The sequence below is a fragment of the Salmo salar genome, chromosome 09 (assembly GCF_965601325.2).
Source record: "Salmo salar chromosome 09, fSalSal1, whole genome shotgun sequence".
Lineage (NCBI taxonomy): Eukaryota > Metazoa > Chordata > Actinopteri > Salmoniformes > Salmonidae > Salmo > Salmo salar.
In genome coordinates, this window is record NC_138299.1 from 4,097,730 (window position 1) to 4,116,620 (window position 18,891).

Here is an 18,891-nt window from a genome sequence, read left to right on the forward strand (position 1 = left end):
ATACAGAATGAAAATCTGCGTTCTACAGAATCAACACTACGCTGTTCGGGCTCAACCTTTTTCCTCAAAGGACCAGATATGTCCATATTATAGTAGGGTCTGCTGTGCAGCCCTCTCTCCTACATCTCTCCTCCCCAGCGCCACACGCTCCCCCTTTCCCGCTCTCCTCTTTCATGCCTTTAGCCTCTTTCTGTCCATTCTCCTCACTCAACTGGCCGAGGAGGGCACCGAACGCCACTGCAGCCTGGTCTAGCACATGGGCAAGGTCAAAGCCTGCGAACGCACAAACACAGACACACATAGCTGAGCTGGCATGCTTCTCCTCTTGGTTGTTAGTAGGGTGGATGCAAGCATTCTCAACCTCATTGAAAATAAATATGGCACATTTTCAAATCTGTTACTGCAATTGCAATTCAATTCACTTCCTGAATTGATGGGAATGGAAATTTAGTTGACGAATGACCCCGACCCTGGTGGTCTACAGCACTGTCAGAGAGTACTTCAATGTAGCGTGGAGAGTGCAGGGGACTAACTCATAAACAAATCATCTTTAAATGTAAAAAAAATCCAACTTTATTGTATTCACTAGTCAGAATAAGAAATCTCAATTGGTGGGAATCCATTAGATTGCTCTGAGATTTAATTGATGAAAAGTTAACCTCATATTAAATGTCTGTAGCAAAGTGATGAAATCTGTTGGTATCATCAGAAAGATAGTGGTTTGGTTCATCAGGCTTGCTTCCTAAGTCTATAATATAGCTTCATTTGCTCATCTCTCATTTACTGTAATATTGTCTGGCCCAGTATATATGCCTCCTACCTACACGAATTACTCATCATACAAAATAAATGTGCAAGACTAACCTTCTCTAATTACCTGGCTCCATCTGCACCTTTGTTTAAGAAATGCAATATCTTGTCTATTTACGACATTAATATATGCCAATTATACACTTTCATCTACAAATACTCATAGCTCCCAGACAGTTTACCTAAACCCTGCAATGGATTCTTCCAGGTTAATTCTGAAATCAAACTACATAAACCAAGACACTGCGATAACCTTCACCCTCCCCACTGCCGCACCTCACATAGTCAATTCTCTGTCAGATACAGAGGTACCATACTCTGTAATTCTAATCTTCACATTGCCAAAACCTCATCATCCCTCAATAACATCAAGTTAAGACTGGGGGTCAGCCCGATGAACCTAACTACCCAATAATCCCCTCCAAGTAGCCTAACCCTCACACACAATCAAACATTGTTTGCGAGACAGAGCGCGAGACAGAGTAGGGGAACGAAAGATGGAGGAAAGGAGAAAGAGCTAGAGAGAATAGATGACCAAAAGGGAGACAGTGAGAGAAAGAGACAGCTAGAGATAAAGAGAGAAGGAAGGGAAAGAGAGAAAATGGAGGACAGGAGAAAAAGGGTGACGAGAAGTAAAAAAAGGGAGACAAAGAGTGCGGGGGTGTAGACCGAGAGAGTGAGGAAAGTCGAGGGAGAGGAGGGATGAAAAGAGACAGAGATAGAGGGGGCAGAGGCCCCTTAACCTGGTATGACAGGGAGTGTGCTCGTAAATAAACATCTCCAGAGATTATTCCAAGCACGAACGGCCAGACCAGGCTGGCTAGAGGGGGGCATGGGGTCAAGAGAGGGGATGTTTACATACCTGACACTCTGCCCTGACACATGCACACACACACAAACTCATGTACAGTACACATATGCACACACTTACGAACACTCAGATGTACAAACATACATGCGAATTAAGCAAGTACACACACACACACACACACCCACACACACACACACAAACACGTGCGCACACAGTCACAATCACGAATGAGCACTCACACACTCATGCCCACAGACGCACAGTCACTCTCAGCCCCAGACACTGACTATGTGTCATCTATCTCTTTTTGTTCTTCTTCTTTCTTTTTAAAGGAACACATGAGTCCAGACACTGGCATGTCGAATTATACATTGATGACATCATGCGCTGCGGTTTTCACAATGCATTTTTGTTTATCATCTTCTTACGCCTTACACGCTCTCCATCTGCATCCTACAAGTCTGTCTCATCTAGTCAAGTTATGGAGGAGATTTGGGGCCAACTGTCTGGCAGTAATGGTCAGAAATGCAAATCGTAACATCTTACTCCAGCCAGGAGAAAGGGTTCCTCTAGAGCCTGGTTCTCTTCAAGGTTTCGTCCTACTTATAAGGAGTTTTTGCTTGCCGCTGTCACATTGGCTTGCTCTTAAAGGCCCAGGGCAGTCAAAAATGCTATTTTCCTATATTTTATATATACAGAAAGCATTCACATCCCTTCACCTTTTCCACATTATGTTGTGTTACAGCCTGAATTTAAGATGGATTCAATTTGCCTCACAAAGAAGGGCACCAATTTGGTAGATGGGTAAAAATGTTAAAAAGCAGACATTGACTATCCCTTATTAATTACCCCTGAGTCAATACATGTTAGTAGTCACCTTTGGCAGCGATTCCAACTGTGAGTCTTTCTGGGTAAGTCTCTAAGAGCTTTGCACACCTGGATTATACAATATTTGCATATTAATATTTGTTTAATTCTTCAATATACACTACCGTTCAAAAGTTTGGGGTCACTTAGAAATATCCTTGTTTACGAAAGAAAAATCACCTTTTTTGTCCTTTAAAACAACATCAAATTGATCAGAAATAGAGTGTAGACATTATTAATGTTGTAAATGACTATTGTAGCTGGAAACAGCAGATTTTTAATGGAATATCTACATAGGCGTACAGGGGCCCATTATCAGCAACCATCACTCCTGTGTTCCAATGGCACGGTGTGTTAGCTAATCCAAGTTTATCATTTTAAAAGGCTAATTGATCATGAGAAAACCCTTTTGCAATTATGTTAACACAGCAGAAAACTGTTGTCCTGATTAAAGAAGCAATAAAACTGGCCTTCTTTAGAGGATTTGAGTATCTGGAGCATCAACATTTGTGGGTTCGATTACAGGCTCAAAATGGCCAGAAACAAAGACCTTTCTTCTGAAACTCGTCAGCTATATATATATATATATATAAAGGAACAAATTACCTTGTGGTGTTAACCAAATCAAGGACAAGCCTTTCCTGATCCACAATGAAAAATGGGCTGCTGATATTTGATTTAAACTAAACTTAGAACGTATACTCTCTTCAAAGAGAACTACACCCCTGAACCATATGTCCGCCTGAAAAAGCCATAGGTCAGTTTGTGCACAACTCAGATCCGGCACCCTCCCTTTGGCTATAGAGACGGTATAATTTGCCTACTGTGTGATCTTAGGGAAGTCGGAAACAAAATTCATTTTGTGTTTAATTGCCATCTGTATGACGATCTGAGACATGTTCTTTTTAATAAAATGTTTGGCGATAACCCTGAAATATTCTGGTTACGGGACAAGCAGAGGCTTGAATTTATTTTAGACAGGCTCAGTTTGTTCACAATTCCTGGAGGAGAAGGATACATGTATTGTTTGTGTAGTGTGGCTACATGGTAGCTGTACTTGCTATGATTTATATCTATTATAGACATGTTTGCACAGTGGGGCACCTATAGGCCTTCAGTGTGTGACAGGTTTGTGATTCTGAAAGGACAGCAACCGTAATACTCTACTATGAGAGTGCCCTTTTTGTAAAACACAAAGGGCCAGTGGTGTAGTGGAGGGTAGGCTATACGCAGGTACAAGTGGTATACCCACTTATTTTTCAGTGGGCATTGTGTATACTCACTTCTTAATCCCTACTGATGGATATCAAAGTAGTGTAGCGGAGGTATATGATTGATCAATTATGTAATACAATAGAGAAATCATGCACAGAGTAGCCTACACAATCGCAAAGCACAAGAAACATGCGCACCGCACACAGCCTAGATTCAGCGGAATATCATCTGCAGGCAGCAATAGTGTGCAGCTCTCAACTGGTTCTGGCATGGAGCAGCTCACAGATGAATGACATCGGTAGCCGGTAGGGTAGGAAAGACGTTTCAACTGATGATATCTACCAGTAAATGCTAACTTAGGTAACAATGGGTATGCAAACCAGGTATTAAAAACGTTTTGTCCTTAGTTTTGGTTAGTAGGCTATTTGTTCTGTGCAATTGTCATCATGCCCCATTTGCATCAGTGGTGTAGACATTGATCGGCCTGGGTGGATCCATGTCTACATCATGAAAAATATGAACGGATAAAAAAAAAAAAAAAAGTGTTATTTTGAAAGTGAAAATCTGAAAAATCTATAGGAAAACTCCCGAAAAAACATACGAAAACATAATTTCACACACAGGTTGCCTTTCCTTCCCTGGGCAAGCCATTTGGGAACATTTCGGCAAAATTTGAATATACCAACTTCTCCAGGCACCACAACAACACTGCATAGGGCCGATGGAAAGACAGCAGTCACACACAGCATGCTGTTAAAGGATAAGCTGTCTATAAACTCAGACATAATAAGCCAGTAGGTCCCAATCATAAGAATGCAAAAACACAACCACTAAGCATTTCCCAATCTAAATGTACATCTATTACTTCCCTTTGCAAAAAATATTTCACGTTTAGCACACAAAGTAACCTGCGACCTACATTTCAAAGTGGAACTGACAGCATTTCAACTACTTTGGAGATATGAAACTGACAATCATATCAGTCAAAAATATCCAATTCCCAGTTCATGCCACAAAACCAACTTTATAAGAGGTTTTAAAAATAGGTTCTATTTGACTCAATGTTCCATGACGTACACTAAAGCATTGTTGGCAGAATAGATGGATGCAGTTCAAAGCATGATTCATATAATTCACCAATACATTTCTTGGTAGTCCTATCAGGTTGTAAATTGGTTGCTATCAGGTTGTAAATCACAGCTGACCTGGTACATTGTTTGCTGCCTCCATTTGGGATGCACTGTTTCCGTTTCAATTACTCAATATTCTGGACAAAAACGGACAAAATGTATCTAAGCCTGGGAACGTCAATATAATCAAACTAGCAAGGGCAATGATCAGAAGTAAGTCATAATACAGCTAATAGGCTAGCATATATATTTATGTAGCAAGCTAAAAACAGAGCCTAACTTTAGCTAGATAGCTAACTAGCTAGCTGCTAGGAGGATGTCATGTCATGCAATTGGAGGAGTGGGTGAGTGACTGACTTTTCCCCCTCATATAATTTTTCGGTGGCTATACATATCTAGAGATGCAGGTGTCATTTGGTTAGCTAGCAAGAACTTGAATGACTGTTATCCTGTTAGCATATCTCTTGCATTTGCAAATTCATTCTGGCTATCTACTCAGAATTCAGAGCACTCTTGTCTGAGTGTGCCAGAGTGCAGAACAATTGATGAATTTATGAACGCGCAACACCTGCTGAATACAACCGGTGACAGTAAATGTAGACAAAGAAGTAATAGTTGGTCAAGAACACTCTAGATCAAGCCTGGACAACTCCAGTCCTCAGGGGCCTGATTGGTGTCACACGTTTGCCCCAGCACCAGATAACAAACCTGACTCCAATAAACAACTAATCATGATATTCAGTTAAACATGCAACTAGTTTAAATCAGCTGTGTTTGCTAGGGTTGGGGGAAAAGTGTGACACCAATCACGCCCCCGAGGACTGGAATTGCCCAGGCCTGCTCTGGATAACATGTAAACAGCCTAACCAGCCTTGCTACGGCGAGTAACATTGTCAGAATTCTCTCACTTGTGTCTGGAAGTAGCTAGCTAGCAAGCTAGCCAACTTTAGCAGTTAGCCTGGGTGCTTGGTTGGGACAAGCATGCATTGGCAGGCCAACTGCAGAAGGACGAGGAGGCTACTATTCCCCATCGTTTAACAGTGCAATTTTGACGGCCAACTAGCTGAAAAAGTTTGAGGGTTTATCTAATGTTTCTTTGTTAGATTTTAGCTCATCTTGCTCTGGCAAGCATTAGTTGTTGATCTTGTTGTTGTTGATGTGCATAACAGAGGAAGAGAGAGCCTACCTTTTCATGGTTGTTTGATCAACAGGACTGCGAAGTTCCTAAATGTAAGAGGACTCCTGTGGTATTCACATATTTGCAGAAAACCATTCAGGTGTATTTTGTGGCTTTTGGCGAATGCGTTCTAATGCTCTAAAATCACGCTGTTACTACTGCCTGTAAACACACAGTCGAGTTCAAAGTGAATGATGGCAGGCCTCTTTGGCAAATAGCTTGTTTTCATAAAGCTTACTGTATCTCTGATTGGCTATAGTGCACCGGTCTGTGTAGACTCCGGACCTGGACAAGACAGATATTTTTTATTAGGTTTTATTTACTGCAGTGTCTATTTATCGTCCAAACGCACAGATGCTTTCCCACTATATATTGCTATAGAATTTTCACAAATCCCTTAGTATAAATAATTCCCTAAGAATTTATGAAAACGTGAAAATGACCGTATCTGGTCGCTTGTCTTTTTTTTCCTTCATTCTTCTTGGGGGTGTATGTGAAATGATTTTAATAAGATTTAATATTGCAAAAAATGTGTAAGTTCCACTTTAAATGCAACATGGTTCACACATGGTTTTCAAAGAGATGGCTAACAGCAGCAAGCGCGCTGCAATGAAAAACACACTTCCACTCACCAGATGATGCTCATTGAAACGTAACTTCTTGTTGGAAGTTATTATTGAAAAGGGAGACGCTAACAAATTAGCAAAAACATCCTATTTGGTAACACCTGCTGCAAACTAGCCGACAACAAAAGTTAGCTAGCTAGACCTTGGAAAAACTCCTGCTTGCTATTGCGCAGTGACCTGTTGGCCTTTTCCATTAGTTTTTGTAAAAACGGTCCCACCCATTAAGTCAAATTGTAATTGGTTGATTCCACTGTCACTCCCTAATACAGTTGAATGGCAGATGCCTTTATCTAACATCTGATGGCCTAGCCAATGGCTGACTTAGCTAGCCAAATTTATCTCCCCAGAGACTAGCAAAGAAAAATCCTGATGGGATAATTTTGTCTTCAGTGTCAACCCTTTCCTTTCCAACAAAAACTGAATAGATTAAATCAGAATATCATTGAAAGTAATATTTTAATTATCATTATTATCATAATCATTATTTTATAAATCCTTAAAACCTTTTCTGAAGGCGTAGAAGGCCAATTGTTCCCCACTGTGTTTGGGTTAGTAATCATTTGTAGAGTGGTTCCATTTTCCCTCAGCATGCATTTTTTCACTATTTTGAAAGTCTAAAGAATATTGTTCTGAAACATGTACACGTAAATACTGGACATTTTGAACTCTTATTATGGTTATGTTCCAACAAAATTACAATCATGGTCTTGAATTGGACTCCCATTTTTCTGGTCTAAGTCTTGACTCGGTCTCGGAACCCCCCTCCGGTCTTGACTCTGACTCAATTTGCTCTGGTCTTGAATCGGTCTCACTTTAGGTAGTCTCGAACACAACACTGGCGTCTTGTAAGCCCATGTGGGCTGTGCACCTGGTAGGTGTATGACACTTAAATAAATCATATAAAATAAATCATATATGCCATTTAGCAGACACTCTTCTCCAAAGTGACTTACAGTCATGAATGCATATTTCTACCTATGGGTGTCCCAAGAAATCAAACCAACAATCCTGGCGTTGCAAGCGCCATGGTCTACCAACTAAACCATACAGCACCAAATACCATATTAACTGGTTCATACACTTACTGTTCAATGCTGGGGGACAGGTAGAGTTTAGGGAACACTTGGGTGGCCTCTGCGTCTTCAAAGCTGACGGAGAGAAGAGCCACGTCTTCCCCAGGGTCCAACGTTGTGTCCTGAGGGAGAGGGGGAGTTAGTACTCACAAATAAGTATAATTTCACTTTCCATGACTGGTATTAGTGAATTCATCAAATCAATGAAAATATTCCCCATACTGTAGAATATTTGGATTAAAAAAAACACAGCTGAGGTGAGCTGTACTTCAGTGTTGAGTCAAACTCAACCCTAACAAGTCCAGTTTAGCCTAGCCTGCTTAGGCTCATTTCCCAGTCCAAGCCTGATCTAAGTACATCTGAGTGTATGTGTTTGAGATGGACACACAAAGAGAGAGAGGGCAAGAGAGAAAGAGAGAGAGGGCAAGAGAGAAAGATAGAGAACGAGAAGAAGAAAGAAAGCGATAAGAGACCAGAGGAAACATTTGATTAGTTTCACACCGTGCTGACTTCGACAGCTGCAGCCGAGTAGTGGCGCTGATGACTGGAAGTACCAATCAAATCTTGTGTGTGTGTGTGTGTGTGTGAGAGAGTGAGAGTGAGAGAGAGAGTGAGAATGAGAGTGAGAGAGAGAGAAGCCACCCGAAGCTGCTCTAGATGAGCCGGTCATGCTGATCCATCACTTCAAGGTTTTGATTTCTTCCCCCTGTTCCCTTTCTATATCTATCAGTCATTTTTCCTAGAGCTAGCCCCCTTACCATTACGGATCATCATTAGCAGGATCCGACATTAAGCGGCACTCACGGTTTGCACTAAGCGAACGAGGGCTGGGGAGTTAATCAAATGTCTTACAGTCGGTTTGAAATCATCCATTTGTGCTAATCGCTGCCCTTCCCGACAAGGGAATCTCCCTCACCACCATACGGTATGTGTTGAGGCGCGGCGCTACCAGTTTCCTTAGCCAGGCGTTTCAACGCGGCCAACCACGTAACCAAAGCAGGCACAATGAGGTCTGTCAAAGAGAAGATGCCTTTTCTTCGATAGATGTGAAACGGTTGAATGAGCCAAAGGCGGCTGTGTGCACTCCCTCATTGGGCAGTTTCTCAGAGTCAAAGCAGTTAATTGTATTTTGTGCAACCTAATTGCTATTGCGGTTGAGTTTGAATTAAAAGCGTTACGAATGAGGCTTGAGGGAGTTGGGTACATGACTTCTTCCCATCAACGACTCCCTCTCTGGTCCTGAATGAGGATGGCCACCACACTGCCCAAGGACGTTGGGATTTCCATACCACTGGTTCAAGGGGGGGGGGGCTCAAAATTACCCATCTGAATTAGTCTCGGTGGCTCAGTTTTGGGACTTTGCCGTACCGGACTTTGTATTTCAGAAACAATATGAACAGAAATGTCAAGGGCCTCTGCAGGCAAGGAGAACGTTCCCTTCCATTTAGCCCGGGTAGAAGAGCGCTGCACAACACACAACATATAACACTTCTTCCCAAATGATATTGGTGTGTGTGTGAGTATGTACCAACAGCCACAACAATGACGATGGCTGCCTCATGTCTCATCCTGTCCCTCTTGTCACAGCCAATAACATAGAGGGAGAAAGAAAGGGGGAGTAAAAGAAAATAGAGTGTCTGACATTTGAAGGAGTTGCCTGATTGAATCAGCTTGCGTCAATATAGTGGATGTATGCGCCAGGAAGCAACTACGCTCCCTCTCCGAGTTGTACTTCTGAGCAACCGGGGTCGACTATCTGGAACGGACTAAGTAGACGGAAAGGTGAGGGAGGAGGAAGAATAAGATGAGGGGGGAAAGTAAGGCATAGTCATTTCCCCCAGTTCTCACTGTCAAATTCAGACCTCGTCTGTCGTCAGCGAGGTAACCAAACGGATACTTATTTTAAAGCAACCCTTGCGGAGAGAGAAGGAATGTACAGGTGAGAGTTGGGGTGGGAAAGAACATCGGGTTCTTCTGCATGCGTAGCATTGCGTCGCGGTCCTTGAGAGGCTTTTGTCTCAGACGGACAGTCAAAGAACCGTGTTTGGAGATGATTCACTATGTCTCGTCCCAAAAAACAACAAGCAGCTGTCAAAAGACATATGACATCACGGAAACAGAAACAACAAAACGAGGGAGGACCCCGAACTCTTCTGTTTTCTTTTTACCGCTATCAACCACTATTAGTCTGCTGCAATATGCTGATACACACGCGTCTGCATGGGTACAATCCCTCTGTTCATCCACGCCTCCCTGCAGTTTTGGTTGCTTAAATGTCCTCTTCCGTATAGGGCCAAAATCCTAACTTGCAATATGCATACAGAACTTCAGAACACATTCAGAACATACTGTAATGAGATGTTCCAGGGACACGGGATATCTCCAATCATGAGTTGGTGAGCGACAGAGGGGTAACTCACAATTTCAGCCTACATGACCTTACAAACGGCCCAACTACATCCACCTGAAGATGATTGGTGGGAAAGCTTACAGCCTCACAAATGGCAGTGCAGATGTCAAAGTCTGGGTGCGACCTCCGAGGTAGAATACTACATTTGGCCTTAGTTTGGGAGGCTATCTCTGGGCCTTGACTTACCAAACTAAGAGCTTAAGATCGGTAATGTAAATGAAGTAAGAACAGGAAAAGGATTTGTATGACTGAGGGAGTGATAGCAGTGGTGTTAACACTGAGAACAGAGCTGAACCACCTACACATTTTAAGCTATAATTTTTATAACTAGAAGGTAAGCGATATGTTTGTTGTAAACATTTTTTTTTTAACAACTATACATTTGTAGAAAAATACACATTTATATAAGAAAATATCTTTGAGAATGGGAGCTTTTAATGCTGACTGCAATGTGAATCCCCACAAACGAAAACAAGAGTCCCAAAGCGCTCCCCAAAAAACAAAATGCCTCTATGCGTTTATACACAGATTGTATGCTTTCTACAGCAATACACTTCGGGCCAAGTGCTGCCTGCTGAAGTACAGAGCAGAAAAACTAACAATTTTAAAAACCTCTCTCTCCACAGGCCATAGGCAGGGCCTAATGAAGATCCTCTCCATGGGAAGTAATGAGTCTATAAAATGACCCTGGTTGAAGGACTGCGAGTCAGGGAGGGAGTCCTTAAGGGGGTGGGTGGACGGGGGCAGTTACTTACTGCACACCCGGGAGTATGTGAGTCAGCCCCAAAGACTGGGGTTGAGAGAGATGGTGAAGGGTGTATGAATGTGTGTGTATGTGTGTATGGGGGGGGGGGGGGGGGTTGCTCGAAGTCAAGCCTTCACGTGGCCTTGCTCCCTCCTCTCATCCTTCTTTCTCTCTCTCTCTCTCTCTCTCTCTCTCTCTCTCTCTCTCTCTCTTTTCTTCTTCTCGCTCCTTCCCTCTGTCTGTTGATGCCCTGTAGCATCTCCTCTCTGTGACATGTGACAGGTTGGAGATGTGACAGCTGTCCTTACGCCAGACCATGTCCGGCCAAAGTCACAACACGCACACACACACTAAACAGACAATGCTCTCGACAAGGGCAGTACGGAGGTAAGGACTATTGTCCGTCTTATTTGCCCATCTCCAAATGTCATGGGCACCGCCATGGGGCAGCTTGAGTGACACAGGGGTTATTGCGTAAGGATGAGGGCAGCTGCTGGGCTTGCTTTGAGATTCTCTGTCCATCTGTCTGGACACAGTGTTTCACCGCCACAACGCAACCTGCCAGTCAACGTTCTTGGAGTAAAGTAAAAATCTTGAGGTCTACATTGAGAATGGTAATGAGCTGAATAAAAATGCAGAAAAACATGTAGGTGGGTGTCTGGGAGATTTTGAGGAGCTCTGACATTTCAGTTGGTGCTTAGAGCTAAATGGTTCCTTTGCATGAGGGACACTAACCAAGCAAAATTGCCCAATTCTGATCCCAGGCTTTTTCAACTGGATTTCGGAAGCGGAGAATCAAAATCATCCATTGACGAGGAAACTACAACTAATTACGCTGTTGCATGAGCCTTCTGCGTCCACTTTACAAATTGCCTACTATCAATGGGGTTGTCCATTTTGCTGAGAGCTGATAACGTCAATGTGCCATTAGATAGCAAAGCAGTGTCTTGTAGAGCAATTTTCATTCCATTTTCTTTCATTGCCTTGATGTCAAAATGACATTTTCTCATTCAGAGGAAGCACACGAGGGGATATTGGAAGATCGTTTCATAACCAAATTTTTCTGCATGCTTTTCACTGGGTTTTTCCAAGAATGGGTGAATAAGATGGAAGATACAAGGGCACCACCATAGCTTCATCGTGTACAGCATAGCACAGAAACACTAAATTAACATAAGTCTTCTTTAAAACAATCTTCTTTATAATTTTATTTATCAGAAAGGTTAGGTTATAATTCCATGCATATTCAAGAGACCTAGCATTCAACTGATTGAAAAGATGTCCAAACAAGCAATGCAGAATGGAGACATGTTTTGTGTTGTGGTTCATAGGCCTGATGTAAGCTTTGTGCCACAATGCCCAGAGGCGGAAAAGGGTATATCATTGGGTCAAGGTGGCTGTTGCCAATGCACGTCTCATCACATTAAATGTTCTGTTCTGACAGATTTAGGGGGGGAGTAGAGGACGTGAGATTGTTCCTAATTAAGTGTTACTGTGTGACAGAAGGGGGGGGGGGATTTTGTGAGGCCAGTGCAGTATGCTCTCTATGGTAAGATGTCCCCCAAGCCTTCCCAAACCTGCATACATATGCACAAATTGGGCAAAGGACCTTAGGGCCACAAATGCATGTGCCCGTGCACACACACAGATACAGAAACACACACACACAGACTATCCTACTCACGTTCTCTCTCTGACCCCGCCAGTAGACAATGCTGGAATGCATGTAAAAAGGTGGAGGTAAGGTCAACCATTAACCAGCCGGCTCCATGCCGTCATATTGCGTGCGGTGTGTAATGGCTTCACTCTGTCATGTAGATAATAGGGAAGCGATTACAGAGCACACACAAACACGCTCTGGCTGGACCCACCCCGGTGCCAAGAGTATGCCAGGGACACCACGACCTAAACACACCTCAAGACTGTTGCCATGGACATGTGTGTGTTGTGTGTGAGAGAGAGAGAGAGAGAGAGAACGTGTGTCAAAGTAAGGCCCCATCAGAGCTGGGTGTGGCAGCAAAGGGAACCCACGCTGTGGCAGTTTCATGCCAAGCAGTTCCAAAGTCCACTAAGAATTTAAAGACATGGTCTACAATGACGAGACAAAGTATGAATAGTTTTTTTTCATGGGTGTTGGTTTTGTGTAGTGTGTAAGTGAATACATAATGCACGTCCACTGTTCCCGCTGTTATCAGTAGTTCTGTGAACTAAAGTTGCCATGAAATCAGGACCTTTCTGCAAAGGTCAACAGGAAAGATGTCTGTGTTCGTGTTGCTGGCATATCTGACACAATTACCAAGGACATACAAAACTAGACTAAATGCAATCGTCAGAGAAGAGGCTATACGCAAGGCCGATAATGGGCGGAGGGTGTCATTGCTAGTGTGACGTTGGCAACAATGACTCACCAGACATGATATGCGTTGTTAGGCATCTCTCTAGTTGAATAGTGAACATTTAAATCTTTCCCAGCGCTGGAGTGGTTCAAAACACAACACACTAGGGCTGTCCCCGACTGTTCTTTTGACCAATCGATTAGTCGAAAATGTTGAGTGTATTTTTCCTTATACAGCGCATTTGGAATGTATTCAGACCCCTTGACTTTTTCCACATTTTGTTACATTACAGCCTTATTCTAAAATGGATGAAATTGTTATTTTTCCTCAATCTACACACAATACTCCATAATGACAATGCAAAAACATTCACATTTACATAAGTATTCAGACCCTTTACTCAATACTTTGTTGATGTGCCTTTGGCAGCGATTACAGCATCGATTCTTCTTGGGTATGACGCAACAAGCTTGGCACACCAGTATTTGGGGAGTTTCTCCCATTCTCCTTTGCAGAGCCTCTCAAGCTGTAAGGTTAGATGGGGAGCGTTGCTGCACAGCTATTTTCAGGTCTCTCCAGAGATGTTCGATTGGGGTCAAGTCTGGGATATGGCTGGGCCACTCAAGGACATTCAGAGTCTTGTCCCAAAGCCACTCCTGTGTTGTCTTGGCTGTGTGCTTAGGGTCGTTGTCCTGTTGGAAGGTGAACCTGTCTGAGTTCCTGAGCGCTCTGAAGCAGGTTTTCATCAAGGATCTCTCTGTACTTTGCTCTGTTCATCTTTCAATCGATCCTGAGTAGTCTCCCAGGTCCTGCCGCTGAAAAACATCCCAACAGCATGATGCTGCCACCAACATGCTTCACCGTAGGGATGGTGCCAGGCTTTCTCCAGATGTGACGCTTGGCATTCACGCCAAAGAGTTCAATCTTGGTTTCATCGGAACAGAGAATCTTGTTTCTCATGGTCTGAGAGTCTTTAGGTGCCTTTTGGCAAACTCCAAGCGTGCTGTCAAGTGCCTTTTACTGAGGAGTGGCTTCCGTCTGGCCACTCTACCATTAAGGCCTGATTGGTGGAGTGCTGCAGAGATGGTTGTCCTTCTGGAAGGTTCTCCCATCTCCACAGAGGAACTCTGGAGCTCTGTCAGAGTGACCAAGATCAGGTTCTTGGTCACCTCCCTGACCAAGGCCCTTCTCCCCCGATTGCTGAGTTTGGCTGGGCAGCCAGCTCTAGGAAGGATCTTGGTGGTTCCAAACTTCTTCCATTTAAGAATGATGGAGGCCACTGTGTTCTTGGGGGATCTTCAATGCTGCAGACATTGTTTGGTACCCTTCCCCAGATCTGTGCTTTGACACAATCCTGTTTCGGAGCTCTACGGATAATTCCTTCGACCTCATGGCTTCGTTTTCGCTCTGACATGCATTGTCAACTGTGGGACCTTATATAGATGTGTGTGCCTTTCCAAATCACGTCCAATCAATTGAATTTACCACAGGTGGATTCCAATCAAGTTGTAGAAACATCTCAAGGATGATCAATGGAAACAGGATGCACCCATGCTCAATTTTGAGTCTCATAGCAAAGGGTCTGAATACTAATGTAAATAAGGTATTTCTGTTTAGTATTCTTAATAAATGTGCAAAAAAATCTAAAAACCTGTTTTCGCTTTGTCATTATGAGGTATTGTGGGTAGATTGACGAGATAAAAAAAGATGACATTTTGTTTAGAATAAGGCTGTAATGTAAAAAAAAAAAGGAAAATGAACAAGGCACACCTGTCAATTGAAATGCATTCCAGGTGACTACCACATGAAGCTGGTTGAGAGAATGCCAACAGTGTGCAAAGCTGTCATCAAGGCAAAGGGTGGCTACCTTGAAGAATCTGAAATGTAACATTTTGATTTGTTTAACAATATTTTGGTTACTACATGATTCCATATGTGTTATTTCATAGTTTTGATGTCTTCACTATTATTCTACAATGTAGAAAAGTGTAAAAATAAAGAAAAACCTTGGAATGAGTTTGTGTGCCCAAACCTTTGACTGGTACCATCCATCCATGTATGTATCCATGTATGTATCCATGTATGTATCCATGTATGTATCCATGTATGTATGTATGTATGTATGTATGTATGTATGTATGTATGTATGTATATATATATAAATGTTACCCCTCGACTAAAACAATCTCGGTCGACCAACAGCCGAACAACCAAATAATCGTCCAGTCGACTAATTAGGCCCAACAACATACACATAGTTTCACCACCCCAAACACCACACGTGTTGGTGAGTCACAACCACAGGTTAAATTGTTCTCAGCACAACAAACACCACACGTGTTGGTGAGTCACAACCACAGGTTAAATTGTTCTCAGCACAACAAACACCACTGGTGTTGGTGAGTCACAACCACAGGTTAAATTGTTCTCAGCACAACAAACACCACACGTGTTGGTGAGTCACAACCACAGGTTAAATTGTTCTCAGCACAACAAACACCACACGTGTTGGTGAGTCACAACCACAGGTTAAATTGTTCTCAGCACAACAAACACCACACGTGTTGGTGAGTCACAACCACAGGTTAAATTGTTCTCAGCACAACAAACACCACACGTGTTGGTGAGTCACAACCACAGGTTAAATTGTTCTCAGCACAACAAACACCACACGTGTTGGTGAGTCACAACCACAGGTTAAATTGTTCTCAGCACAACAAACACCACTGGTGTTGGTGAGTCACAACCACAGGTTAAATTGTTCTCAGCACAACAAACACCACACGTGTTGGTGAGTCACAACCACAGGTTAAATTGTTCTCAGCACAACAAACACCACTGGTGTTGGTGAGTCACAACCACAGGTTAAATTGTTCTCAGCACAACAAACACCACACGTGTTGGTGAGTCACAACCACAGCTTAAATTGTTCTCAGCACAACAAACACCACATGTGTTGGTGAGTCACAACCACAGGTTAAATTGTTCTCAGCACAACAAACACCACTGGTGTTGGTGAGTCATAACCACAGGTTAAATTGTTCTCAGCACAACAAACACCACACGTGTTGGTGAGTCACAACCACAGGTTAAATTGTTCTCAGCACAACAAACACCACTGGTGTTGGTGAGTCACAACCACAGGTTAAATTGTTCTCAACACAACAAACAGCTGGGTAGATGATAGTCACCACTAGTCATTCACCAAAGGGGGAGTCAATGCACCTTCGGGGGGGAATGTGATGTTCCCACGTTCAGTGAGGGGGAGAAATTCTAGAGAATCTGGGGACACCAAGTATAAGTGGATGGGCAAGCTAAGTGGATGATTTAAGCCAAGGTTAGAGTAGGACACCATGTTTGAGACTATATGGGATAAGAAAAGGCAAAGATATATCAGATTTGGAGTCCAGCCAATGTCGGATTCTATGGAAGCACAGGGATGAGTTTAGCAAACACACTAAGATATGAACTTAAGAGACGCATTTCAATGATGGGAAAAAGTAAACATTGAGGAAGAATCTAGAGAAGGTGGGGATGATGATAGGATAAGGCAGAGGAGAGAATGACAGACAACTGATACAGTAGACAGTTTACTCATTTACTCAATATTAGAAGGGATTCATTTTACACAATGACTCAACGTCATAGAGAGCAACAGTAATGGCATCTTTTTTGGAGGCACTAATGGAGGCGAAGTCCGCCATGGCTTGATGGCCAAAGCCTATGGGTAAATCAATGTTTTTTTTTGGAGGGGGTTTGGATAAACGTCAAAAATAAGGTCTGTGGTAAACACAGGCTTAGGAGATCTTATATGTTTTGTTTTATGAGATAATCTTCATCAGCTAATGTTAACTTTTTGTGAATTTTGAAGCATTTTCTAATTAAAACAAGTAAAAAGATAATGATGCATTAACCTGTATAAAAATAAAACTACACCTCTGGTCGCTTGCCTTTGACGTCCAGCTAACAGGCTTAGTTTACCATATCAGACAGACCCAAAGTCTCCTCTGGACAACATCGCTTAGGAACCCATAAAACTAGCACCTTCCCACTGAAGAGATATGGTTCCAGCCTGGAGCAAAACAATATACCATCCTTGTGTTTTCGTTGCAGCTGGTAAGCAGAAAGCTAGTGTATTTTGTATTAATTAAGGATCCCCATTATCTGCTGCCAAGGCAGTCGAAATTCTTCCTGGGGTCCAGCAACATTAAGGCAGTTATATACAATGAAAATATTACATTTCATAACACTTCTTACAACACATTAAGTGTGTTCCCTCAGGCCACTACTCTACTACCACATATCTACAATACAAAATCCATGTGTACGTGTTTGTAGAGTGTGTGTCTGATCATGTGTATTTTTAAGCCTGTGTCTTTCTGTGTGTCTTTTCACAGTGTCCGCTGTTCCATAAGGTGTATTTTAAATCAGTTTTTTAAATCTGATTCTACTGTTTGCATCAGTTACCTGAATAGAGTTTCATGTAGCCAAGGATTTATGTAGTACCGTGCGCCTCCCATAGTCTGTTCTGGACTTGGGGATTGTGAAGAGACCTTTGGTGGTATGTATTGTGGGGGTATGCACAGCTCTGTGCTAGTAGTTTAAATAGACACCTCAGTGCATTCAGCTTGTCAACACTTCTTACAAAAACAAGTAGTGATGAAGTCAATCTCTCCTCCACTTTGAGCCATGAGAGATTGACATGCATATTATTAATGTTAGCTCTCCGTGTACATTTAAAGGGCCATATCGATATGTAATATCAGGTCTAAATAGCAGAAATTAGCACTGGCTCACCAGATGCCGCTAGCTCGAGAGGCCTCTGAGGAGAGGGCTAATTCACACGCTGGTCAGATTAAAAACGGCTATTGCTGGCTTGTTTGATTGTCATTGCATTACTATTGCTTGAGCGAGGGGGTTACTGGGATGGATATTGGGATAAGGGGCTTCTTCTGTTCGACTGCACTGTAAGTGGAGCCATCTTCACGGTCTTCTGTCTGTGGCCCGGGAGCATTGGGATGGTCAAAATGACCATGAAATCTTGATGCTTGTTGAATCGCAAACCAAGCGCGAAGACGACTGTAAGACCACTGACAGTGATATGGTTTGTTCTAATTCTAAGACCACCCACACACATGCGTACGCACATGAACACCTAGAAATGCATACATAGACACGTATCTCAATCACTGAATTACCAATAAACTAATGCAACGATATCTAACATACACATCCTTTGAACAGCAATAAACCAATTATATATAGATTATCTTAGAGTTCATACAGTATATTCCAATTATCAATTTAAGTCACGGCAAGACTCAACCCCCAATGCTTTGCTCTCTGACTCTTCTGGGCCCATCTGTTTGAGCATAAGCAACATGTCTGGTTGACTTAACTAGCTTTGGGAACCTACCAGGAGGTTGTTCTGATCTGATAGCCTCGTTGCTCTGATTTGTGGCTCTGTACATTTGCTGTGATGAGACAATGACCAGAACAAGATAGACAGAATATTCACATCGCAAAGGGTTTAAAAAGATGTGCAATGCCAGAGATGTCTGAACGAAGCCAGACACTGGAAGTACGGGGGGGAGGGGAAAATCACCAGAGAGCACGCTAGCAGATACCCATAGACTTCCAGGCATTGTGCTAACGCCAGTTAGCATTGGCTCGTGAACCTACATGTAAATT

At 42.7% G+C, this 18,891-nt stretch overlaps 1 protein-coding gene across 1 annotated transcript in view; it reads right to left on the reverse strand.

Moving 5' to 3' along the window:
• The window catches only part of babam2 (BRISC and BRCA1 A complex member 2), a 214,911-nt gene that overhangs the window by 55,822 nt on the left and 140,198 nt on the right, over nt 1-18,891 (reverse strand). The window contains exon 7 of the mRNA XM_014210010.3: nt 7,722-7,831. Coding sequence (XP_014065485.1) covers nt 7,722-7,831 — 110 coding nt within the window. The remainder of the gene's footprint in view (nt 1-7,721; nt 7,832-18,891) is intronic.